At 36.4% G+C, this 26,144-nt stretch overlaps 1 protein-coding gene across 4 annotated transcripts in view; it reads left to right on the plus strand.

Annotated features, from left to right (window-relative positions):
• The window catches only part of MAGI2 (membrane associated guanylate kinase, WW and PDZ domain containing 2), a 1,355,072-nt gene that overhangs the window by 1,002,211 nt on the left and 326,717 nt on the right, over positions 1-26,144 (plus strand). For all 4 annotated transcript variants that reach the window (XM_007187116.3, XM_007187118.3, XM_057549547.1 and 1 more), the window contains one exon: positions 16,134-16,191. In XM_007187116.3, coding sequence (XP_007187178.2) covers positions 16,134-16,191 — 58 coding nt within the window. The remainder of the gene's footprint in view (positions 1-16,133; positions 16,192-26,144) is intronic.

Consider the following 26,144-nt stretch of genomic DNA (forward strand, 5'->3'; position numbering starts at 1 on the left):
AGTTGAGAAGAATATATATTCTCTATTATTGGGGTGTAAATAGAAAAAGAGATGAGGGGAGAACCAAAAGATTTGCCTAATTAATTATGCTATATTTAGTTCTTCTTTACTTGTAATTTCGTCAACTTGACCTATCTTAGACTGGAGCAGTCTTCAGTATTTGTTACTAGTGTGTTTCTAGTTCCCTTTCAACTCCTATAGTTACCATTTTATAAAGGTAATTTGTATTATTTGACATACAGATATTGAAACTGGTATGTCTTCATTATGAATTGTGACCTTTTTGTTATAAAGTAGTGTTCCTTGTCCTGGTTAATGCTTTTGACTTCAGTTCTGCAGACTGGCAGCAGGACTATACTCCCTGCTTGTATAAGTTTTTCCATTTGTCTGGCATATCTTTGCCCAACCCTTTCTTTTTAGCCTTTCTGAATCACTCTATTTAAATGTGTCTCTTCTTTACAACATGCAGTTGGGTTTTTCTTTATGAGCTAATTAGAAAATCTGAACAAGAGAAGTAAATTGCATTCATTTCTATGTTTTAACTGTCATATTGTTTTATGTTGTATTTATTGACCATACCATGTTATGTTGACTGTGTTTCTCTATATAGTCTTTTTGGGTTGTGGGGGAGAGTTATTTGTTTCTTCCTTTTGGTATTTAGAACAGTTTGTATTTGTGTTTTTATGTTTGCCTTTATACTGATACCTTTTATGAGGCTCTTGTTCCTTTGTTAGCTTTAGATGGTATTCTGTGACTCCTATCTATTGCCTAAGCAACAGTCAGTGAGATCATTGGTCATTCTCTCCTTTTTATATTCTCTCTTTTTTGTTTTATTTCAACAGTGTCTAAACATATAATCATTTCATTATTATTAGAATAATATCCTTGTTCCCACCTTTCTTCTACACTTAGATCCATAATTAAATGTCTTGAATGATACTATTAGTCCTTGCTACAGTCATCTCTTGGTTGAATTAAGTAATTAAGTTTGGTTTAATTAACATATGTAGGCACCTCAGGAAGGGTTCTTGGATGCAGTATTCCTTGAGTTCTTGCATATTTTATTTTATTTATTTTTTTATTGGGGTATAATTGCTTTACAATGTTGTGTTAGTTTCTGCTGCACAATGAAGTGAATCAGCTATATATATATCTATATCCCCTCCCTCTTGGACCTCCCTCCCACCCCATCCCCCATCCCACCCATCTAGGTCATCACAGGCACCGAGCTGAGCTCCCAGTGCTCAGCTAGCGGGTTCCCACTAGCTATCTGTTTTACACATGGTGGTGTATTTATGTCAAACCCCATCTCCCAGTTCGTCCCACCCTCCCCTTCCATCACTGTGTCCACATGTCCATTCTCTACATTTACCTCTCTATTCCTGCCCTGCAAATAGGTTCATCTGTACCATTTTTCTAGATTCCACAAATATGCCTTAATATACGATATTTGTTTTTCTCTTTCTGACTTACTTCACTCTATATGACAGACTTTAGGTCCATCCACATCTCTACAAATGACCCAATTTTGTTCCTTTTTATGGTTGAGTAATATTCCATTGTATATATGTACCACATCTTCTTTATCCATTCATGTGTCATTGGACATTTAAGCTGTTTCCATGTCCTGGCTATTGTAAATTGTGCTGCAGTGAACATTGGAGTACATGTGTCCTTTTGAATTGTGGTTTTCTCAGTGTATATGCCCAGTAGTGGGATTGCTGGATCATATGGTGGTTCTATTTTTAGTTTTTTAAGGAATCTCCGTACTGTTCTCAATAGTGGCTGTATCAATTTACATTCCCTCCAAGAGTGCAAGAGAGTTCCCTTTTCTCCACACCCTCTCCAGCATTTGTTGTTTGTAGATTTTTTGATGATGGCCATTCTGACCAGTGTGAGGTGATACCTCATCGTAGTTTTGATTTGTATTTCTCTAATAATTAGTGATGTTGAGCATCTTTTCATGTGCTTCTTGGCTATCTGTATGTCTTCTTTGGTGAAATGTCTATTTAGGTCTTCCACCCATTTTTCAATTGGGTTGTTTGTTTTTTTGATATTGAGCTGCATGACCTCTTTGTATATTTTAGAGACTAATCCTTTGTCTGTTGCTTCGTTTGCAAATATTTTCTCCCATTCTGAGGGTTATCTTTTTGTCTTATTTATGGTTTCCTTTGATGTGCAAAAGCTTTTAAGTTTCATTAGGTCCCATTTGTTTATTTTTGTTTTTATTTTCATTACTCTAGGAGGTGGATCAAAAAAGATCTTGCTGTGGCTTATGTCAAAGAGTGTTTTTTCTATGTTTTCCTCTAAGGGTTTTACAGTTTCCAGTCTTAGATTGAGGTCTTTAATCCATTTTGAGTTTATTTTTGTCTATGGTGGTAGGTAGTGTTCTAATTTCATTCTTTTACATGTAGCTGTCCAGTTTTCCCAGCACCACTTATTGACCAGGATGCCTTTTCTCCATTGTATGTTCTTGCCTCAGTTGTCATAAATTAGGTGACCATATGTGCATGTGGTTATCTCTGGGCTTTCTATCCTGAACCATTGATCTATATTTCTGTTTTTATGCCAAGACCATACTGTCTAGATTACTGTAGCTTTGTAGTATAGTTTGAAGTTGGGGAACCTGATTCCTCCAGCTCCATTTTTCTTTCTCAAGATTGCTTTGGCTATTCAGGGTCTTTTGTGTTTCCATACAAATTGTAAAAATTTTTGTTCTAATTCTGTGAGGAATGCCATTGGTAGTTTGATAGAGATTGCATTGAATCTGTAGATTGCTTTGGTTAGTATAGTCACAATATTGATTCTTCCAATCCAAGAACATGGTATATTTCTGCATCTGTTTTGTCCTCTTTGATTTCTTTCATCAGTGTTTTACTGTTTTCTGAGTACAAGTCTTTTGCCTCCTTAGGTAGGTTTATTCCTAGATATTTTATTCATTTGTTGTGATGGTAAATGGGATTGTTTCCTTAATTTCTCTCTCTGATCTTTCATTGTTAGTGTACAGGAATGCAAGAGATTTCTGTGCATTCCTGCAACATTACCAAATTCATTGATTAATTATAGTAGTTTTCTGGTGGCATCTTCAAGATTTTCTATATATAGTATCATGTTATCTGCAAACAGTGACAGTTTTACTTCTTCATTTCCAATTTGGATTCCTTTTATTTCTTTTTCTTCTCTGATTGCCATGGCTAGGACTTCCAAAACTATGTTGAATAAGAGTGATGAAAGTGGACATCCTTATCTTGTTCCTGATCTTAGTGGAAATGCTTTCAGTTTTTCACCATTGAGAATGATGTTTGCTGTGTGTTTGTCATATATGACCTTTATTATGTTGAGGTAAGTTCCATCTATGCCCATTTTCTGGAGTGTTTTTATCACAAATCGGTGCTGAATTTTGTCAAAAGCTTTTCCTGCATCTTTTCCTGCATCTATTGAGATGATCATATGGTTTTTATTCCTTAATTTTTTAATATGGTGTATCACATTGATTGATTTGTGTATATTGCAGAATCCTTGCATTCCTGGGATGTGTGTTGGATTCTGTTTGCTAGTATTTTGTTGAGGATTTTTGCATCTGTGTTCATCAGTGATATTGGCCTGTAGTTTTCTTTCTTTGTGACATCTTTGTCTGGTTTTGGAATCAGGGTGATGGTGGCCTCATAGAATGAGTTTGGGAGTGTTCCTTCCTCTGCTATTTTTTGGAAGAGTTTGAGAAGGATGGGTGTTAGCTCTTCTCTAAATGTTTGATAGAATTCACCTGTGAAGCCATCTGGCCCTGGCCTTTTGTTTGTTGGAAAATTTTTAATTACAGTTTCAATTTCATTACTTGTGATAGATGTGTTTATATTTTCTAATTCTTCCTGGTTTGGTCTTGGAAAATTGTACCTTTCCAAGAATTTTTCCATTTCTTCCTGGTTGTCCATTTTATTGGCATATAGTTGTCTATAGTAGTCTCTTATAATCCTTTGTATTTCTGTGGTGTCAGTTGTGATTTCTCCTTTTTCATTTCTAATTTTATTGATTTGCATCCTCTCCCTTTTTTTCTTCATGAGTCTCGCTAAAGGTTTATCAATTTTGTTTATCTTTTCAAAGAACCAACTTTTAGTTTTATTGATGTTTGCTATTGTTTTCTTCTTTTCTCTTTCATTTATTTGTGCTCTGATCTTTATGATTTCTTTCCTTCTACTGACTTTGGGTTTTCTTTGTTCTTCTTTCTCTAGTTGCTTTAGGTGTAAGGTTATATTGTTTATTTGAGATTTTTCTTGTTTCTTGAGGTGAGATTGGATTGCTATAAACTTCCCTCTTAGAACTGCTTTTGCTATGTCCCATAGGTTTTGGGTCATTGTGTTTTCATTGTCATTTGTTTCTATGTAGTTTTTTTTATTTCTTCTTTGATTTTTTCAGTGATCTCTTGGTTATTTAGTAGCACACTATTTAGCCTCAATGTATCTGTGTTTCTTACAGTTTTTTTCCTGTAATTGATTTCTAGTCTCATAGTGTTGTGGTCAGAAAAGATGCTTGATATGATTTCAATTTTCTTAAATTTTCCGAGGCTTGATTTGTGACCCAAGATATGATGTATCCTGAATAGTGTTCCATGTGCACTTGAGAAGAAAGTATATTCTGCCACTTTTGGGTGGAATGTCCTATAAATATCAATTAAATCTATCTGGTCTATTGTGTCATTTAAAGCTTGTGTTTCCTTATTTATTTTCCGTTTGGATGATCTGTCCATTGCTGTAAGTGGGCTGTTAAAATCCCCTACTATTATTGCATTACTGTCAATTTCCCCTTTTAGTGTTGTTAGCATTTGCCTTATGTATTGAGGCGCTCCTATGTTGGGTACATAAATATTTATAATTGTTATATCTTCTTGGATTGATCCCTTGATCATTATGTAGTGTCCTTCCTTATCTCTTGTAACAGTCTTTATTTTAAAGTCTATTTTATCTGATTAGAGTATTGCTACTCCAGCTTTCTTTTGATTTCCATTTGCATGGAATATCTCTTTCCATCCCTTCACTTTCAGACACATTCAAACTGAAAGTGAAGGTCTGAAGTGGGTCTCTTATAGACAGCATATATATGGGTCTTGTTTTTGTATCCATTCAGCCAGTCTGTGTCTTTTTGTTGGAGCATTTAATCCATTTACATTCAAGGTTATTATCGACATATATGTTCCCATTACCATTTTCTTAATTGTTTGGGTTTGTTTTTGTGGGTCTTTTTTCTCCTCTTGTGTTTCCCACCTAGAGAAGTTCCTTTAGCATCTGTTGTAAAGCTGGTTTGATGGTACTGAATTCTCTTAGCTTTTGCTTGTCTGTAAAGCTTTTGATTTCTCTGTCGAATCTGAATGAGATCCTTGCTGGGTAGAGTAATCTTGGTGGTAGATTTTTCTCTTTCATCACTTTAAGTATATCCTGCCACTCCCTTCTGGCCTGCAGAGTTTGTGCTGAAAAATCCACTGATAACCTTATGGGGGTTCCTTTGTTTTTTATTTTTTGCTTTTCCCTTGCTGCTTTTAATATTTTTTCTTTGAATTTAGTTTTTGTTAGTTTGATTAATATGTGTCTCAGTGTGTTTCTCCTAGGGTTTATCCTGTATGGGACTCTCTGTGCTTGCTGGACTTCGGTGACTATTTCTTTTCCCATGTTAGGGAAGTTTTCCACTATAATCTCTTCGAATATTTTCTCAGACCCTTACTTTTTCTCTTCTTCTTCTGGGACCCCTATAATTCAAATGCTGTGCGTTTACTGTTGTCCCAGAGGCCTCTGTGATTGTTTTTAATTCTTTTCATTCTTTTATCTTTATTCTGCTCCTTGGAAGTTATTTCCATCATTCCATCTTCCAGCTCCCTTATTCGTTCTTCTGCCTCAGTTATTCTATTATTGATTCCTTCTAGTGTATTTTTCATTTCATTTATTGTGTTGCTCATCTCTGTTTGTTCTTCAGTTCTTCTAGGTCTTTGTTAAACATTTCTTGTATTTTCTCTATCCGTGCCTCCATTCCATTTCTAAGATTCTGAATCATCTTTACTATCATTACTGTGAATTCTTTTTTAGGTAGGTTGCCTATTTCCTCTTCATTTATTTGGTCTTGTAAGTTTTTCCTTGCTCCTTCATCTGTGACATATTTTTTCGTTGTCTCTTTTTTTTTTTTGATGGGTGGGATTGTGTTACTGTTTTACTCGTTGTTTGGCCTGAGGCTTCCAGCACTGGAGTTTATAGGCTGTTAGGTAGAGCTGGGTCTTGGTTCCAAGATGAGGACCTCCAGAAGACCAAACTCCAATGAATAGTCCCTGGGGTCTGAGGTTGTCTGTTATTCCAGTGGTTCGGATTCAGAGCTCCCACTGCAGGAGCTCAGGTCTGACCCCGAGCTCATTAACTAAGATACCACAAGCTGTGTGGGGCAGCAAAAAAAAAAAAGAAAGAAAGAAAAAAGAGAAAAAGGAGCAGAACAATAACAACAAAAAGTAAAAAATGAAGATTAGAAAACTAACAGATATGTTAGAAAAAATAAAAATATAGCTGAAACAACAACCAGAAGGTAAAACAGAACCACAATAGCAAAAAAGAGAAGGAAAAAAAAAAAGCCAGAAAAGGCCTTGGCTGTGGGGGCGGGGCTTAGGCAGGGGCGGGGTTTGGGTTGTGGGTGAGGCCTATGCTTAGGACCCACAGGGCCAGAAAAGGCCCTGAGGGGGGCGGGGCTTTGGCTCAATGCAGAAGGAGGGGCCCAGGAGTGCCTCTGGCCTTGGAGGGTGCAGGACCTGGTCCGGGACCCCAGCAGGCTCACTGGGCCCAAGTGGGTGCAGGAAACACTAGGCGCATTACCCAAACATAGGCGCATTATCCCAGAGGGTCCCTCCCCATTGGCCTCTCTTCTTCTTCTCCCCACCTTCCTCCTATGCCACTAGGACCCACGCGGCCGGAGGGGGCCCCAGAGCAGGGTACCAGAGCCAGAAGCCCAACAGGCTTCCCAAGGCCTAGTGGGCTGGGGAAACACCTGCAGTGCTTCCCCTGATCCCCTGGTCCTGGAGGGTCTCCCCCAGTCAGCCTCTCCTCCTCTTCTCCCATCCTCCCTCCCTCCTATGACCCTAGGACCCCTACAGATGGTGGGGGCCCAGGAGAACTGAGGAACAGGCCCGGTAGCCTAGCAAGCTTCCCGGGCCCCAAGTGGGTGGAGGAAATGCCCTCTGCGCCTTCCCTGATCCTCCGATCCTTGAGGTCCCTTCCCCGTCTGCCTCTCCTCTTCTCCCCCTGCCTCCCTCCTATGCAGCCCAGAGGGGGACCCAGAGAATGGACCAACACGGCCCAGACCAACACGGCCCAGAGGGGGCCCTGGAGAATGGACGACCAGGCCCAGGAGCCCAGCAGGTTTCCCAGGGCCTGAGTGGGTGGGGTAAACACCCTCCACACCTCCCCAGATCCTCCGAGCCCCCTGAGAGTCCCTCCAGGTGAGGGAACTCCTCCCCTCTCTCAGGCACCACTCAGGGGTGTTGGTCCTATCCGGCCTCCACTTCTCCTCCCCCCTCACTCCACCCCACATCCTACCAGGTTGCTCGGGGGTTCCTCCCATCTCCGTGGTCATCAAAGTCCCCCACCAGGGTCCCTCTTGCATATTTTAAATTTGTGTGTGTGTGTGTGTGTGTGTGTGTGTGTGTGTGTGTATGTGTGTTGATACTGTTGATTGGCTGGATATAAAATCCTTGGTTCACTCTTTCTTTGAGATTCCTTAAAATGCTGCTTCATTATTGTCTAGCTATGTATGTTATTCCAGAGATGTGATATCAACTTGATTTTTTTTTATTGTAAGGAACTTACCTTTTAGTCAGTTTTTCCTCTGTAATTTAAGTCTAATGGCTAACTGATACCTATTGTGTTGGATTTGACTGTTCTGGGACAATGTTCCAAGTACTTGGACAGCCCTTTCAATATAGAAATATATGTAGTTATTTTATTTCTGGAAATTCTTCTGGATTATAGTTTTAAGTATTAGTTCTAATATTTTCATCTTTATGTATTCCAGTTATACATATACTGGATTATCTTTGCCGGTGTTCTATATTGATGACTTCATTCTGATTCTTTTTACTATTTGTTTATTTCATTTTGTTCTCTTGGCTATTGCCATGTCTTTCCTCAGTGGTCCTTATTATAATTTCAACTGAATTGATTCTCTCTTGGGCACCTTGTAATTTAGTTTTAATTTCAAAGATTCTTTTTTTTTCAATTAATTTTCTCATTTTAGTCAACTCTTCTATCTTTCTGTTCTTTTTCCATTTCTGAACTTTTAAATTTCTGATTCAAAATGTTGTTTTATATTTATAAATGCTTGTTTGAAAATATCTTGAGATTTCATTACAGTTTTCTCATTTGTGTTTTTGTTTATGCTTGAAGGAGGATAATACTTTTTTATTAGTCATATCGCTTTGACTCTCATTTCTGATTTCTTATAATAACCTTGTATGAATATTATCTACTTTCTATTTATTTTTATTTTTTTCCTAAACCGGCAATAACAGTTTTGTATAAGCAAAAATAAAAGAGTTCGGTAGATTACTACATTCTTAGTCCATGAGCACCCTCTTCTGTTTATTTTGTGAAGTACTAATTTTTTAGTAGATGATATATTTTTTTTGCAGAGGGAATAGTTGGTATGTCTTATGATCTTATGATTCTTTTTTTGTTTCTTCAGACACAACAGAAGTTGTGATTCTTACCTCATGATTCTTTCCTATCATAACCAAATTTCCATGGGCCATTTCCTCTTTCAACATCATTTCCCTCTTCTTCTTAAGAAGTGCCTTCCTAAGACTCCATCTCTCATTCTGCTCACTTTCAAACCTCTTTTTTTCGGTTCCCCAGTAGCTGTGTTCTGATCAACCATGTCTGTTAGCATTTTCCAATTCAGGACAGGACTTTATCTTTCTGAGGGTGATTTTGTCTGTTCTTCCGCCCCTGGGCTCCTTGCTCCCTCTCTTCTTTTCTGCACACTCTCCACCTGACTTTCTGATCCAAAATGGGCTCTTGAGCTGGTTCTGCTAGATTGGGGTGTTTATGTCTCTACCTACATATACCTTTTCAAGTTCATAGTATTTTCTTTCTCCTAATTATGTTGTAGATGTGGGTTATAGATGGTTTTACTGTTCTCTTAGTGGATATTTATGGTTTTCTGGGTAAGTGGAGAGGTTAAAATTTAGATATCAGCCTTTACATTATAGGAGCCCAACATGTTTCAATAAAGAATCTTAAGTGGATGATGATGATAAATAGATCAATAGATGGATGAATATAGACTTACAGAAATTAAGAGGAAACTGGAGATGTATATTTGAAGTCCTAACACATAGTTGTTTCCCAGATCTTTCATTATGGCCAGACCTTTCTCCAAAGCTCTAGGAATTTAAAAAACAAAACCAAACAACCAAAAAAAAAAACACCTACTAGATTCATCACCTTTTCACCTTCTAGCACAGCTTGCAAACTTAAACCAAATATGACTCTTTCTGAATCTTTACCAGACAGCATCCTCTTTTTTGTGTCATGCCTTTCCGCCACCACTTCTTGTCACCGTCTCAAATATATTACTCTGTCATCTTTAAGTTAACATTGCAAAAGTTCACATTTATATTTGACAACTTTTTTTCCAGGTAGAAAAGGGCCCCTGAATACCCAAAACATTATTGAGCACACCTTTCTTTATATATCAATATCTGTCAGAAAAAGCTTATACATTTTCTACTCAAATTTGGTAAGATACATTAAGGAATAAATTTAGTTGGAATTTGTTTGTGCCATTGTATGTTTTATCAACAACAACCCCGTGAAATTGTGGTCAATACTTTTAAAACCCATTATAATACTGGGGTAATGAAATACTCAGGCTGAATCCACATGGTAACATGAATTAAATGCCAGTGTTGTAAAATACAGATCAGCTAGTTCTCCTTTCCACTGTAAAAAATAGTAAAACTCCTATACCCAGGCCCATGAATGAAGACTTCTTAGCCTATATTTCCATGATATCGACTGGGTTTGTGCTCTTGCATGTAGACACTCTCTAAGGAAGATGAAAAAGAGAACATACAGGAACAATTTTTATTTTCAATTTTAGGTTCTAAAGTTTGTTGTTTTGTTTGATTGTTTATTTTTGTGACTGAATGGAATAAAATTCTCTGGTAAATAGGAGCAAATTTGAGTCCTGACACACAGAAAAAGGTCTGGAAGTATACACTCTCAACTCTATCTTTATGTAGGGAAATGGGACTGTGATTAACATATCATTCTTTTATGGATTTTGTTAAAAACAAGAATGAATTCAGAATTTACTTCTATAATTATACTCCTTGGGAGCAAAAGTTAAATGACTTTTCCAGGGAAATTTAGTTATATTTCTCAATACATATACTGTGTATACAGCAAAAATCTAATAAAAATTGTAGGAAAAGATTTTAATATGGGTAGTAGCTTTCACTATATTGCATATTATTCTACCTAGGGAACTTTTATATGTTTCTTATGTTCTCTTGTGATGTCATTACCTCTAAAGCACAATAGCAAGAGCCTCAATTTTTTTAAGAAAGCAAGTCCAAATAAAATAACAGGATTGAAGAAAATGGTCCCCCATGCTGGTCCCTGTTCCTGTCTCCAAAATCTTAGTACTTAGTATGCTTTCTAAATTGGTCCACCTTCCTGGCTTTTTAAGCTGCCCACCAGGATGGGCCTTCACACAACCTTTATGAATTAATGTAACCCATGCTATGACCCATACAAGATGCTGCCTCCCAGGAAAGGAACAAAACCGGACTCCAGATTTTGAACTCATGTTACTGAATTTGTATCTCTAGGATTCAAGATGCAGTAACACTTAAACATGAACATAGCATTTACTTAGTTTTTCCAGTGAGCAGAAAGATAGGCAACAGGAAAAAAAAAAAAAAAAAAAAGGTAAAATAGCAAAATTAAAAGTTACTTTCTTGGAAATATCTATTAAAAGTCAACATAATACAAAAGAAGACTATAAATGCAGAAATCCTACATCCTCATTTTGTTTAAAAATTTAACACTATCCAAATTAATTCAGTGTTATATGTATCTGATTGAATATTAATAAAGTGTGAGTAGAAGTCATCTAATCAATAGTGAGAGTTGGTGAAGTAGCTTTTTTCAGTTATTTTTCATTTTGAAATTATTTTAGATTTCAGAAAAACTACAAAAATAGTACAAAGTGTTTCTATGTACCTTTCACCTCACTTCCCCTAATATTAACATCTTTCATAAGCACAATTATTGATGTCAGGAAATTAACATTCACGTAGACTAGTAACTAATCTACAAGTCTTATTTGGTTTTTACCAGTTGTCTCACTAATGTCCTTTTTCTGGTCCAGGACCTAATCCAGATCCCACCCTGCATTTACTCTTCGTGTCTCCATGGTCTCCTCTACACACTATGACGATACCTCAGTCAGGCTTTCTGTTTCATGACCTTGACACTTTTGAAGAGTACTGGCCAGTTATTTTCTAGAATGTTCCTCCATTTGTGTTTGCCAAATGTGGCTCTGTGTCTACAAATGGGGCACAGCCCTCAGCCATACCTGATTATTATGTGAGTGGGCTCTTGACCTGAGGACAGACATTACAGTGATCTGCCGGGCTAAGTAACTTGGATCTATTTTGAAGAAAACGAACTGGATTAATGAATTAGGGTGGATGCAGGGGAGGAGGCTGGGTACAGAATTGGGAAACTCAGAGATCAAAGTAGTGAGATAGTGTATCTTAGGTTCCTTATAGCTTTTCAGTATTTGGGTCCCATTTCCATAAGAAATACTATCCTTGGATTCTACAAGTTTCCCAGCTGTAGCCTGAAAAATGTTTTTTTGAGCTAATAAAGGAGTCCCAGTTTTCTGCAACAAAAATGGACCTAACAAATAAATAAGTAAATAACTAAGAATTGGACAGAGCGAGTAAATAAAAAGAAGAGTATGGTGGCTGTGGCAGAATCCAGGCTGAACTAGATGCCTCTTTAATTTTTGATTCTATTAAAATTTTACGAAGCTTATATGACTGACTACAAATTAACCTAGACATTTTCACAGACTTTTGCAGAGTGGATCACTATAGGAATATCTAATCACTGAATTTTCCCCATGGTTCCATGGCCTGAAGATAATCTCAATTACAGCAGTTCTTAATACAGCATTAACCTTGCTGATCTCAAGTGTTTAGTTTTCTTTGTTGCATAGTATAGGTTATGCTTTCATTAGTGTGACCTTAATCATCTGCAAATTTGTCAGGTATCATTGAATACAGTATTCCAAATAACCCAGGACCCAAGAGTTCCAAGCTGCATACTTGCTTGGTTGGGCAAATAGTACAAAATTGGAAATTCTTTTTTCTCGTTTGCTAGCTTAATTTTAAAAAGAAACAATTGGTTTTTAAAAACGAATTAAAGTCCAGATAGCTAATTTTTCACAGTGAAAGATGGTTCTTAACTGTCTTAACTTTTCATCATATAGATGTATACTCTTCAGTTAATCTTAAGAATTTATTTTATGACTTGGCTTTTCATGAGTTAATAATCTTAAGAATTTATTTTATGACTTGGCTTTTCTTTGCCACTCAGGAGGAATGTCATTAAGGGGAATACACACAAACACATGTCCACACATACATGCACATGCATACACACAAACATATATACATACACATACACATTCCTATATATGTACACACACACACACACACACAAATACACAATTTTAAGCATTGGTTGTAGACTTGTATACCTATTCTGTCATATTTACAAATGAACCAGTGTGTGTATTCTATTACTTGTTTCTTGTAACATTCATCCATCAATCCTCTGAAGACCTTGTAAATGAAATGAATGACAGCTCTTTGTAACAGGTTAGAGCTACAGTGTATCATTTTGTCTCAAATTGTGAGTCAAGGACCACTTAATAGTTCATCTTAAAGTATAAATATTTATAATATATAATTTTGTTTAGGCATGAATTAATAGTTTATTTTAGAAATATGAAATAAGCAAACAAACTATATTAATATCTTATGAAAAGCAAATCAGATTCCCCCTAAATTCTGATGAACACTTCATGATGGCAAATGGGAAAGAATGCCAATGAATTGTTCCCAGAACCTTTGGCACTGTAAATCCACAAAGATATAAAGAATCAATGAACTGTATACTTCGGAGATACATTGCTTAGAATTAGTAATTTACTCAAAAAAAGAGCCAAAGATAAGGAATAAGTGAAGGAATAGATTACACTGTAAAAGATAATTTTTTAAATTTGACCATGAAATGCTTCCATTTGGCAGTGCCATTAAGAAGTAGGACTAGTATTCATAAAACTAACCATGTTAGGCTTTTACTCTGAAAATTATTAAATATTATTATTTTACATATTATTGTATTCATGAGGTGATATTAAACCTATTATATATATGAATCCATGTATTCAGCCATATTAATAATAAATATTCATAATATCAATTCTTGTCCTCTGTATATTCTTTTACTTAAGCTACTTGTAAAAGGCACTCAGTAGATGTTTGTCAAATGGATTTTTCTTTTTAATAGCCAAATTCTCCAGTAACTTGGGGAATTTGGTAAAAACCATCTGGATAGTTATTCTCATTAGTTTAAATTAAGTATTGTTTATGCTGTATTAAACAGAGTGCCTAAATTGATATCTGAATTGGCTAAGGTCTCTGGAACCAAAGTACAGGGTTTTTAAATCCTGAGTTGTTGTTTAGATAAAATGAGTTAGTGCATGGAAAACCCATCAGTATCTGGACCGTAGTAAATACTCAGTAATATTCTTATTATAATTTTGACAGAAAAATTTCTTAAGATGGTTCACAATTTGGTGTTGTATATTTATTAATATATGACTAATCCAAAAATTATTAAACCAAGTCATAGCCTAGACTTTATAGTTTAAAAAAAAATAAATAAACTTGAAAAATTTCTTCAGTATTTAAGCTAAGCTCCAATGATAGAAGCCATAAAGGAAAACACTGAGAAATTTACCAATCAAAAATTAAAACAACTACGTTGAAGAAAATGTTCAACAAAATTAAAATCTAAGCAAACTCTTAAAAACATATATGCAACATACGTAACAAAGGACTAATACTCTTAATAAGTAAAAAAAAAAAAACTCTTATGAATGGATTTATAAAAATAAGAAATGTACAAAAGAAAAAACAGTTGCCCAAGGATGAACAAATAAAAAATGTTGAAACTAACTAGAAATCCAAGAAAGGCAAATTAAAACAACTATGAGATACTATTTAAAAAACAATTTTGTTGATTTTTAAAATAATGATATACAGTATTTTATCTGCATATCCAGAATTCAAAAGCTCTAAAAACTGCCTTTTATACTCATTTGGCAGCAAAAGGTAACCTGACCTGGACATGCTGGCAGACCAGTGCTAACTGATGTGAAGTGGTTCTTTTTTTGTGCCTCTTAGTGAGAATCACATGGTTTGGGCTGCTTAAATACTCATGGCTTTGATTATAAAGTGCTTTTTCAGACTCTGCTTGAGGTGTTATGGAACAGAATGCATTTGCTTCATGTTATCCTTCTAAAATCAGAAAAATTATGAATTTCAAAACCTCTCTGTCCCAAAAAGTTTTGGATGAGGAATTATGGACCTGTATTTAATTTGATGGTACAGAGAAACAAAGTCAATTCATAAACTCCCAGTGAAGTTATAAATTGGTTCTCTTTTGTGAGTGGATGGCAACAACTTGGATATAAATATAGATATACATTTATCAAAAGCCATAAAAGGGTACATGCCCTTTAATCTGAAATTTTACCTCTAGGAATTTATCATGACTAAATTACTGGGAAAATGATGAAAGATTTAGGCTTTAGTAAGTCCAACACAGATGATATATAACTGGAAAGTCCCAAATGTTCAATAATAGAAGATTGGTGAGATTACACAGGCTCTGGCCACACCCCACAGCACTACTGTCCACTTTAAAAGTGATATTGTGCAGTAACACTCATTCACATTGAAGATGCCCTTGATATTTTGTTAGGTAGAAATACCAGGCTGTAAAAATAATATGCACTATATGATCTAGTGTCTTTAAAAATTATATATACACACACACACACTTATCTCTGGATGGCAGGATTGCAGGTGATTCTAATTTTCTTTTATAACTGTGCTTGTCTATGGTGAAAATGTGTTACTACTTATAAAAATAAAACTTTTAAGTGTCATTTAAACATATTACTTAGAGCATGTCAATATATCTTACTTAGATTTCAAGTTATATATGTATTATTAATGTATATGAGGAAAACTAGAATATTCTTCATATTTATAGGAGTTAATAATTATAAAGGCTTAATGTATTTGGAAGGAGTATCATAACACAAAGCCTGGTCTTCAAATAACATGTTTTTGCTTAAAGTAGCTTTTATTGTATTGTTGATATTTTAACATGTGTTTATTAAAATTTGCTGTGGAGAATTGAAAATATGAACCATATTGTCAAGGAAAGTGCGTTTAGAATTTTAGACTTTATACAAAAATATACCCAAAGAGTTTATTGGCAGTATTCAAATTCTGACCCATGGAGAGAGAAAAGCAAGCTAACCATCTCGAATAGTGGGGTGTCAATTGAGAATGTATAATGTCTTTGTTTCAGTCATCAGAAACAATTTGCTATTCTCAGAAATATATTTTGAAAATAGGCTCTTTATCCTGAAATGCTCCTTTTAACAATACAAATAAATGAGAAAGCTGTATGCTCTTTCAGGAAAGCGATTTGCCTTCTGTATTACCTTGAGTGGTGATAACATGATAGCGTGCCACTCTACTGCTTGGCGTGGGATAAACAGCTAGACCCAGCAGTAGATCTGCAGAGAAGAGAGTTCTGTGTTTTAAGTGCCAATTTTCAAGTCAGTGCTTCTTATAGTCCCTACAATATGCATTTGAAATTTAGTGCTGACTCTGAATGCTTTATTCCACTTTAGTAGACTATTTCTGCAAGCCACGAACAATTAAATTATATTACTTTTTATTAGAAATAGTGTTATCTGTTACTTACTGAAAGAAATAACTCTTTATTTTTCAGAGCTTCCATATGGCTGGGAAAAAATCGATGATCCCATATATGGCACTTATTATGTTGAGTAAGTCTCTAAGTTCGATATTAACTTGTTATTAATGTGTTGTAAAATTGTGTTATTATTTCATTTATTGAGTTGTGTGGCTAACAGTCCCTTTATTCCTTTGTCATCTTACTTTGAAGTACCCACAAAGACTCTAGCAGCACTAGCTAGCTGTCTCTTGCTCTCCAGCTGGCTAATTTGTGATTCCTTTCCTTTGACTCATGATTCTAAAACACCAGTTGGAAAAATGTGTTTCACACTGTCCTCTAAATGAGTGATAATTAAAGACATCAAAATAAATGCCCTTCATTTTGCAATCAAAATGTTGGGAGCTGACTAGTTGTGTAAAAGAGATACTCTATTAAACCAGATTTCAGAGTCAATTAAATGAAGCAACCATACTTGCCAGTTGAGGGATGAAATAAAATTAAGATGGTTTTTTTTCTCTCTTTTAAGGCCTCATTTCAAATCAAGAGTATTTTTTCTGTAGATTGGACTTTTATGTTATCTATTGGAGGTTTCATTACCTTAATGTATGTATCTTAGCATAATATGAGTTACCCCTCTATGCATCCTTTTATTCAGGATAAAGCCCCTATTAGGGATTCAGTTATATACACATTTTTTTCTTAGGAAAATCAAATAATATTAATAATATTCATAATTTTCAAAAGTTAAATACGTGACTTACTTTTCCAGAACCCCTCTTCTGATAGAGAAATTTTTATTTTTTATCTATTGTGTCACGTTGTTAAGTTATTTGGGTGAATAACAAAACCAGATACCCAAGAAATGCAGAGGCTGAAAAACTAAAGATGTTCTCACTCTCCATCAAGATCTAACTCTGTTTTCTCCAATCATATTCTGTTTAGCAATAATAATCTAGATGGTAGAGGATTACAGACTAATGGCATTATTGCTAAATTGTTTTTGTAGTAAATTGTTCGAATTGTTACTGAGCTTGTACGAAGTGTCAAGCCCTTCTCTGCACTGGGGAGGTGCTGATGAGGACAACCTGTGTGCTGCCTGCCCTTGAGCAACTCCTTCATGAGCACTTGTCTTGAATAGTTTGACCCACCATCTTCATCTGGAAAAGCCCCAATTTTGGCACCACAGTCAGTCATTTCCAGTGAAGGTGAATTCACTTCCTTTGCCAAATGCAATTTTCTAACATAGTATCTAATTCTCTAACGTCATGTAGACACTCAATAGATGCAAAAATTAAGATATGTACATGGAGGTATCACTAATTGCAAAAATAAAGGGAAATCCCTTGTAAATAGTTATAAGGCTCCTAGTCCTACTACATTGCTCATCAATTAAAATACACATATATTTTAATAATAATAATGTAGCTGCAGCTCCTGGTTAAATGTATCAACATTAAAGATTTTCAATAAGTGCTACCTTGTCTTAATTTGTTGAATTAAACTGTCCCTTGCCTAAACCTATTACATCTGAAATCCAAGATATTTCCATGTAAGGAAAGAGAATGGAGGTATGTGACATACCAGATCTCATCTTTAACACACTTCCTTGCAGAATTCATTGAACAAGAACCTTCTCCTAAGTTTAGATATTGGCAAACTCCATAAAGAGCCAGATAACAAATATTTTAGGGCACCAAATGGCCTCTGTCACAACTGTTCAACTCTGCTGTTGTAGCTTGAAAGCAACCATAGGCGACACTTAAATGGACGGGTGTAGTATGTTCCAATAAAACTGTATTAACAAAAACAGGCAGCTGGCCAAATTTGGCATGCAGAACATGGTTTGCTGACCCTTGCCCTATTCGAAATCTTCAGATTCTTCTTCCGTGTCCTCAACTGCTTTCCAATGTGAAAAACAGTATTTAAGTCAAACCTTCTTTCTCTAACGGTCATAGAGGTGAGAGACCCACATGACCGAAAGCAATGCTTCCTACCTTCTTGATCATTGAGGCGTGTGCTCTTCAAGTAAAGACCTGCTGCTGGTAGTTAATTATTGAATTGGACATTAGCTATAAGCCTAAAAGAAAATGGTCCTCATTATCATTACATTTCACATGGTTTACTTTGGACTTGTTTTAGCTTAAATTACATTTCTTTCTACATTTCTTCACTTCATTTTTCATGTATCATCACCATAGTCAGAAAATTATTCATAATTTAGTCAGTTATGTCTTATATAATTAGATCAGACTAACACATTTAATAGTTTTAGATTTCAGGTGATTGTGAGGTCTTAGATACAGGTCATAGTGAGTCAAATAGTTTAACTTCCTTCAGACTGCATCCAGTTCTACTATTTGTCATGGCTTTTTCCCCATTACATGATTCCATAAGGTATCCCAATAGCAATAGTTAGGTGTGTGTGTGTATCAGACCAATCAAAAAATTGAGACAGATAATCCAAACCTCCAGATAATTTTAAGTAGAACTATAGGCCAATATTTCTTAGAAATGTCTTTTGGAAAAAAATAATTAAAATACCTCAACTTGTAAACATTATATGTTTATATTATATAATGGGTTCTCTGTAGAGCTATCTTTTTTTTTTAATTTTTATTTATTTATTTATTTATTTATTTATTTATTTATTTATTTATTTATTTATTTATGGCTGTGTTGGGTCTTCGTTTCTGTGCGAGGGCTTTCTCCAGTTGCGGCAAGCGGGGGCCACTCTTCGTCACGTTGCGCGGGCCTCTCACTATCGCGGCTTCTCTTGTTGTGGAGCACAGGCTCCAGACGCACAGGCTCAGTAGTTGTGGCTCATGGGCCTAGTTGCTCCACGGCATGTGGGATCTTCCCAGACCAGGGCTCGAACCCGTGTCCCCTGCATTAGCAGGCAGACTCCCAACCACTGCGCCACCAGGGAAGCCCAGAGCTATCATTTTTGGTGTTTAATTACATACCAAATTACACAATTAGAGATCTGGTTACAAAATAGGAAAAACATTCCACCTTCCTCCCAAGTGGCACAAAAGCCTATGCAGGGACACTGGAAGTCTAATTTAGCAGTCAGTTACTCTTCAAGCAGATCAACAACTGGGAGCAGAAGTTGTGGAGTGGGCTCTCTATCATCAGCAGGGCACGTCAGGTTGAAATCAGCCTTGTGCCTCTGGCACAGTTGCACAAACACTCGTTCCTGCCAGCCTCAGACAAGCAGGTAGGATTTCAGCAGTCAGGAGCGGGAAAGTGTCTGTACAACTTGAAACTGGAAACCCTGGATTGAATCATTTTTGACCGCTATTGGTGACTGCACTGTGCCATAATCCTGTCCTGGGCAAATGCAGGTTTAAGATTACAGGTTTCATATATTTAAAACTCAGAAAAATGATCATCATCATCATATAAGTATCATATCATGAAAATAGTTAACATCCATTGAGGACTCAGTATGTGTCATGAAGCGGGCTAAGAGCTCAACAGTCTTTAGCACATTTCTAATCCTCTCTGTAGTGTAATGAGGTACATTGTCTTAAGTTGACAGATGGGGAAACTCTGGCTGAAGAAGTTGAGTAACTTACCCAGCATCGCACGTTATTGAGAGGAATGGGGCCCAGGCACTGGGACTGCAGAGCCCAGGCTCCAAACTCTTGCTCGAAATGCATCCCATGAATGTAGTGTCCATAATCCTCACATGATGGTCTGAACAAGCTTCTGGGACTCATCACTGGAGAAGAATAAGGGGTCCCCAGAGAACATCTGCTCCCTGGCTGCACTCTAGTAGTGTCACAGGAGGGTTCTGACAGTGCTGCTCACAGCCCCATCAGGCTGGCTTCTAACTCACTCATTCCGAGCCACCAGCTCCATTACCCATGACTTGAGAGTGGCCCTGGACACCACGGCCCCCAAGAGTAAGATTAGCAAGTCCTGAACGAAGAGGAGTCCAGGTTATGTGGGCCTCAATGTAGGGATGTTGCCCCTCGTTTGGAGCTATAGAGACAGCCACCCAGGTCTGTATGTTAGAGAACAGTGAGCCGTACTCAACATCTTTCCTTATTTCATCTGCAGACAGGACAGACAGACCACATTTCTGCTCAATGTAGACGCAGAAGGAGGTTAGCCGTAGTTTTCCTGACAATAAATCCTTGGTAGTACAGCACTTAGCAATGTATTAACAAGTCCTAAAGTTGCTAACTAGAAATGTAACTGTCACTGTTCATAAAGAAAGGGAAATTTCTTTAATGAAAAAAGTGCAAAATGTAGCATTGAACAGCTGTGACTTTTGTACAAATGTGTTTTTCTCTCCTCTTTTGTGAAATTATGTCTGCTGGGTTACATTTTGGTTTCAATGGCAGTTATACAATTTGCTTAACTAGCTAGCCCAGAAGACACAATTTCCTGGAACAGCTTTCATGCAAAGCTGCCTTTGCTGGCACAGACGGAGAAGCAAACCATACAACTACAGTTAAAATAATAGTGGAGACTGACAGATGTGATTTTCATGTAAAGGTTTTACAAGTTTTCATGTGATGTCACACATCTGCTACTATGAAATGTTACTCATGTGCAGTTCCAGAAAGTATGAAAGATACTGTATAATATCTCCAATATAACATTAAATGTGAAAGGAAAATTGCATTCATTTCATGGTTAATGATGAGTATTTGTCATGATGTAGCAAGTTGGAAAGTGGTTAGAGAGGATTTTAACTCAATAGCATATCTTAAGAATGTTTTTCTCCTTCATGCCTTTGAGTAGTTTTCTAAATATTCTAAGAAAATGCTTTCTAATTTCAGAATTTTTGAAAAGCCAGCATAAATGTAAAACATTTCCAATTAGAAATCAACATAAAAGAATACCTTTTAAAATCTTGCTTGTTCTTAGAGATTTTTTTTCTATATTGAAAGTTAATTTTTCAAACTTTCAACTTTTTCTTCAATCTTCAAAAACTAGCATACTGTTTTGATGCTTTTAAACAGCTATTTAACAAAGAAATCCTTTCCCCAGCTTAACAGATTTGTGTAATAGACACTGAAGTGCACTGCTGATGAATTTGCTCAGTGATGTTCTAATCTAAAGTGAGCTCTAAATTTTGTCAGTAGCATTTGGTCATGTCAATTATTATCACTTAGTGGCCAAGAGTATGGGCTGCAGCGTTTCACAGTATGCCAGCCCTGCAGCTTCCTAGCTGTGAGATCTTGAGTAGACAGATTATGGAGAAGGAGGAAGTGGAGGAGGATGAGGATGAGGATTAGGACCAGAGAGAAAGGAGAGAGGGGAGGGGAGAGGAAGAACTTTTATTGTGCACCTACTACGTGCCCAGCAGTATTCTAAGTGCTTTACATATACTAACTCATTTAATCCTCACAAAGCAAAACAAAACAAACAACAACAACAACAAAAACTATGAAGTCTGTGTTACTATCCCCATTTTATAGATAAGGAAACTGAGACACAGATATTTTAACAAGTACTAAGTAATAAAGCCAGAATTTGAATCTAGGCAGTCTCATTACACAGCTGGTGTTTAGCACTTAACACAGGTATGTAGGAAGTGCTCAACAAATGTTAGTTATATTTTATCATATGTATCCCAATGACATAGATAAGGACTCTCCTTCTGGCACTACTTGCTTTTCCAGTTCTTTCACGGTAAAATACACCCCAACAGTGAACAATTCTAAGGGAAATTATTTGATCTGTAAGAAACATATAACTTAATCTCACGGTTAGAGTGTGCCACATTGAATTAAAAAAATAGCATTTATTGTAATTCCATAAGCCCACTGAAAATGATGAAGCAAGGACCGCAGAGTGAGATGTTTCCATGGCTTCCAGAGGGGTTGAGGTTTCAGGGTAATTCCCAACGAAGATATTTTTGTTGTAATTATCGCCGGTACATGCCATCTTATACAGCTGGGGAGTTGTGATGATAATAATGATAGTGATGTTTAAGGCACTATTTTAACTTTCAACTACTTTCACATCCATTGTCCCAGAGGATGATCACAGCATTTACAAATGAGGGAACCAAATCTCTGAGGAGTTAAGTGAGTTCTCAATGGGCATATGGCTAGTAAGGTTGCAGCTGTCTGATGCATGTAGAGCTAAGAAAGACCTTTTAATAGAGTAGCTATGTTTTTACACTAATATAAACTGTTTAATTTATAAGGTATTTCTCATATTTGTTAAACAAGTATAAATCGGTTAATGAAAGGAATAAGGACATTGAAATAAATGTGGAGTATTCTATTTCTAACCAAACTACAATCGGTTCTTTTTTGCTAAGTCATTACACTTACCTTTTTACCTCCTTCTGGCTGACCCAGGCCAAGGTCATAGTATGTGGCATCACTCCTTTCAGCCTGGAGAAGACAAGCAATCAAGCTTCATCGTGAGGGATCTCCTAGCTCCACATACATGCTCTTTATACTATGTTAGCATTTCCCATAGTTTGTAATTGGTAGTTCTTATTTACCCACTCTGTACTACTCACTGGTATTATATAAATTCCAACTCGCTATTGATCTACTTTCATAATACTACAGTTCAACCACAGATCAGTGGAAAAGCTTATGGCTTCCTTTTACTCTTTATGCCAGGGTCCCTCAAATATTTTTAAATTATGATTCTTTCAAATCAAAATGAAGTCTCATGTCCAATCTCCTTTCTCACCACTACCATCCAGTCAAGATCTGGATACATGCCCCTCATCAAGCCCTTACATGAGATTAGAGATCATTTTTTCATGCTGTAAGATATTTCCCCATTGCTGATTCATTTTAATATGATCAAAATTTATTTTGTATACCAGTTACCTTGTTTTCCCCTGAAGGTCTTTTCAACTAAAGGTAAGAAAACTTGACTCTATAATTGAATACACTTTTGTTAGCAACTGTTTATTCATAAATTACCTTATTTAGCAGATCTTCTGTTTCCAAATAGATAATGTTTTAGTCACCCAGAAATTTAAATAGGTTTAATTGCAAGTGGACTTTTACAAATAACGATCATTTATTCGCTTTGACATCAGGGTTACATGTGGTTTTTTTTTATTTTTACAATTCTAATAAATCATTTTTTGTCTTGAAGTCAATAATAAAAGACAAAAGAATTATTACTCCAGCATCATCTTTCCTTTGAGAATGTGTTTGTGAAGAAAGATGAATGCAATGTAAACACTAATTTTTTTTTTTTTGGTTTGTTTGTCTTTAAACCTTTTTTATCAATCTAGCAAATTAAATTGGGCTCTTGTTTAGGCACTTCTGGAGAGGTTAAGCACAGGCAAACAGCACAGGAGCACAATGGGTAGCACAGAGCAGGGGAACTCGGTGGTGGAGGCAGCAATGTCCCTGAGCCCTCATCATCGCAAAGAGAGATGGCAGGAATGGTCAGAACTGGAAACACCATTTAGTATACTCCCAAGGAAGGACCATGCTCCCTCCTTCTACTCCATCTTTTTTATAGGACCATGAGAGCTCGAGACTGGCCATATGAAGGCAGGGAGGTCAGACTGCACTTAGACAATGTTGTTCAAGGGACTTTCAGACAGCCTGTTGAGAGGGATATGAGCAGGTGAATGTGGGGAGTGTCATTTCTGCACCAAGAGGTCCTAGGATGCTGTCGGAAGTGCTGTCCCTCCTGCTGGAGGAGGGGACCACCTATTTCTATTCCGTGTAGCTCATTGCTTGGCAACGCAGAGAAAGCTGCCACCGTCTTTCACTGGAGAATTCTGTTTGGCTCTTGCCAAGGCAATGTTATAATAACAAGTAGATCACTGTCATCATTCTATAATTTGTGAAATAGTTAGCTTTTTTGGTTATTAATCTCTCTCTGGATTAAACATGCTAGGTTTCTTGCGAGTGAACTGCAAATTGTCTCATGCTGCCACTCTGTATCACCACATACTTTGGAGTCATATCTTAGACTGAGACTAGGTTCTGAAGTGAACACATGAAGTGAAAAGTTTGATAGAGTCAAAATTATCCTAAAAATCCCTCAGAATCATGTCGTGTTGGAGACTAGCATACTCAAACAAAATGGCTGGGTTTTCCTTTAGTGCTGGAAAAGGATTCTTTCTGGAATTAAAGGGGTTGGCTGGCACTTATGTCTTTTCAATCTTTAATGTATACAGAACTAGAATCACATTAGGCTCAGAGAGATGCTATCAGAAGGATGAAGAAATTTAGTCAAACAGAGGAAGCAGTAGATTGATGTCATTCTTTGGCACATTATTATGAATAAAACAAGATTGTCACCTTTAAGAGGTAAAATGTAATGCCCTCCTACCCCACATGAGAACTATAATTTCATCTTTTTTAATATGCAAATAATGTTTTTCAAAATTGTTTTTGTGTCACAGACCATAATGTTAGTAATAATTTGTCCCTTTTTGTATTCACGGTTTTGAATTTACAAAATTCTAAATTACACTTAATCTCACTGGCTTTTATCTGTTAAATGAGTGGTTTCGATTAGGTGATTGCTAAGGTTTCTTCTAGTTCAAGGATTATCCACTGCACCTGTGTTAACAAGGATAAATTTGGCCATTTTCCTGTGTTTTTCTTTTTCTTTTTTTTTTGGCTTTTCATCTTCTCTTTTTTTTTTTTTTGAATTTTTGAATTTTATTTTATTTATTTTTTTATGCAGCAGGTTCTTATTAGTCATCAATTTTATACACATCAGTGTATACGTATCAATCCCAATCGCCCAATTCATCACACCACCACCACCACCCCCCGCGGCATTCCCCCGTGGTGTCCATACGTTTGTTCTCTACATCTGTGTCTCAATTTCTGCCCTGCAAACCAGTTCATCTGTACCATTTTTCTAGGTTCCACATATATGCGTTAATATACGATATTTGTTTTTCTCTTTCTGACTTACTTCACTCTGTATGACAGTCTCTAGATCCATCCATGTCTCAACAAAGGACCCAATTTCATTCCTTTTTATGGCTGAGTAATATTCCATTGTATATATGTGCCACATCTTCTTTATCCATTCATCTGTCGATGGGCATTTAGGTTGCTTCCATGACCTGGCTATTGTAAATAGTGCTGCAATGAACATTGGGGTGCATATGTTTTTTTGAATTATGGTTTTCTCTTGGTATATGCCCAGTAGTGGGATTGCTGGATCATATGGTAATTCTACTTTTAGTTTTTTAAGGAACCTCCATCCTGTTCTCCATAGTGGCTGTGTCAATTTACATTCCCACCAACAGTGCAAGAGGGTTCCCTTTTCTCCACACCCTCTCCAGCATTTGTTGTTTGTAGATTTTCTGATGATGCCTATTCTAACTGGTGTGAGGTGATACCTCATTGTAGTTTTGATTTGCATTTCTCTAATAATTAGTGATGTTGAGCAGCTTTTCATGTGCTTCTTGGCCATCTGTATGTCTTCTTTGGAGAAATGTCTATTTAGGTCTTCTGCCCATTTTTAGATTGGGTTGTTTGTTTTTTTTAATATTGAGCTGCCTGAGCTGTTTATATATTTTGGAGATTAATCCTTTGTCCGTTGATTCGTTTGCAAACATTTTCTCCCATTCTGAGGGCTGTCTTTTTGTCTTGTTTATGGTTTCCTTTGCTGTGCAAAAGCTTTTAAGTTTCATTAGGTCCCATTTGTTTATTTTTGTTTTTATTTCCATTACTCTAGAAGGTGGATCAAAAAAGATCTTGCTGTGATTTATGTCAAAGTGTGTTCTTCCTATGTATTCCTCTAAGAATTTTATAGTGTCCAGTCTTACATATAGGTCTCTAATCCATTTTGAGTTTATTTTTGTGTATGGTGTTAAGGAGTGTTCTAATTTCATTCTTTTACATGTAGCTGTCCAATTTTCCCAGCACCACTTGTTGAAGAGACTGTCTTTTCTCCATTGTATATCCTTGCCTCCTTTGTCATAGATTAGTTGACCATAGGTGTGTGGGTTTACCTCTGGGCTTTCTATCTTGTACCATTGATCTATGTTTCTGTTTTTGTGCCAGTACCATATTGTTTTGATTACTGTAACTTTGTAGTATAGCCTGAAGCCAGGGAGTCTGATTC

The sequence above is a fragment of the Balaenoptera acutorostrata genome, chromosome 7 (assembly GCF_949987535.1).
Source record: "Balaenoptera acutorostrata chromosome 7, mBalAcu1.1, whole genome shotgun sequence".
In the NCBI taxonomy this organism is placed as follows: Eukaryota; Metazoa; Chordata; class Mammalia; order Artiodactyla; family Balaenopteridae; genus Balaenoptera; species Balaenoptera acutorostrata.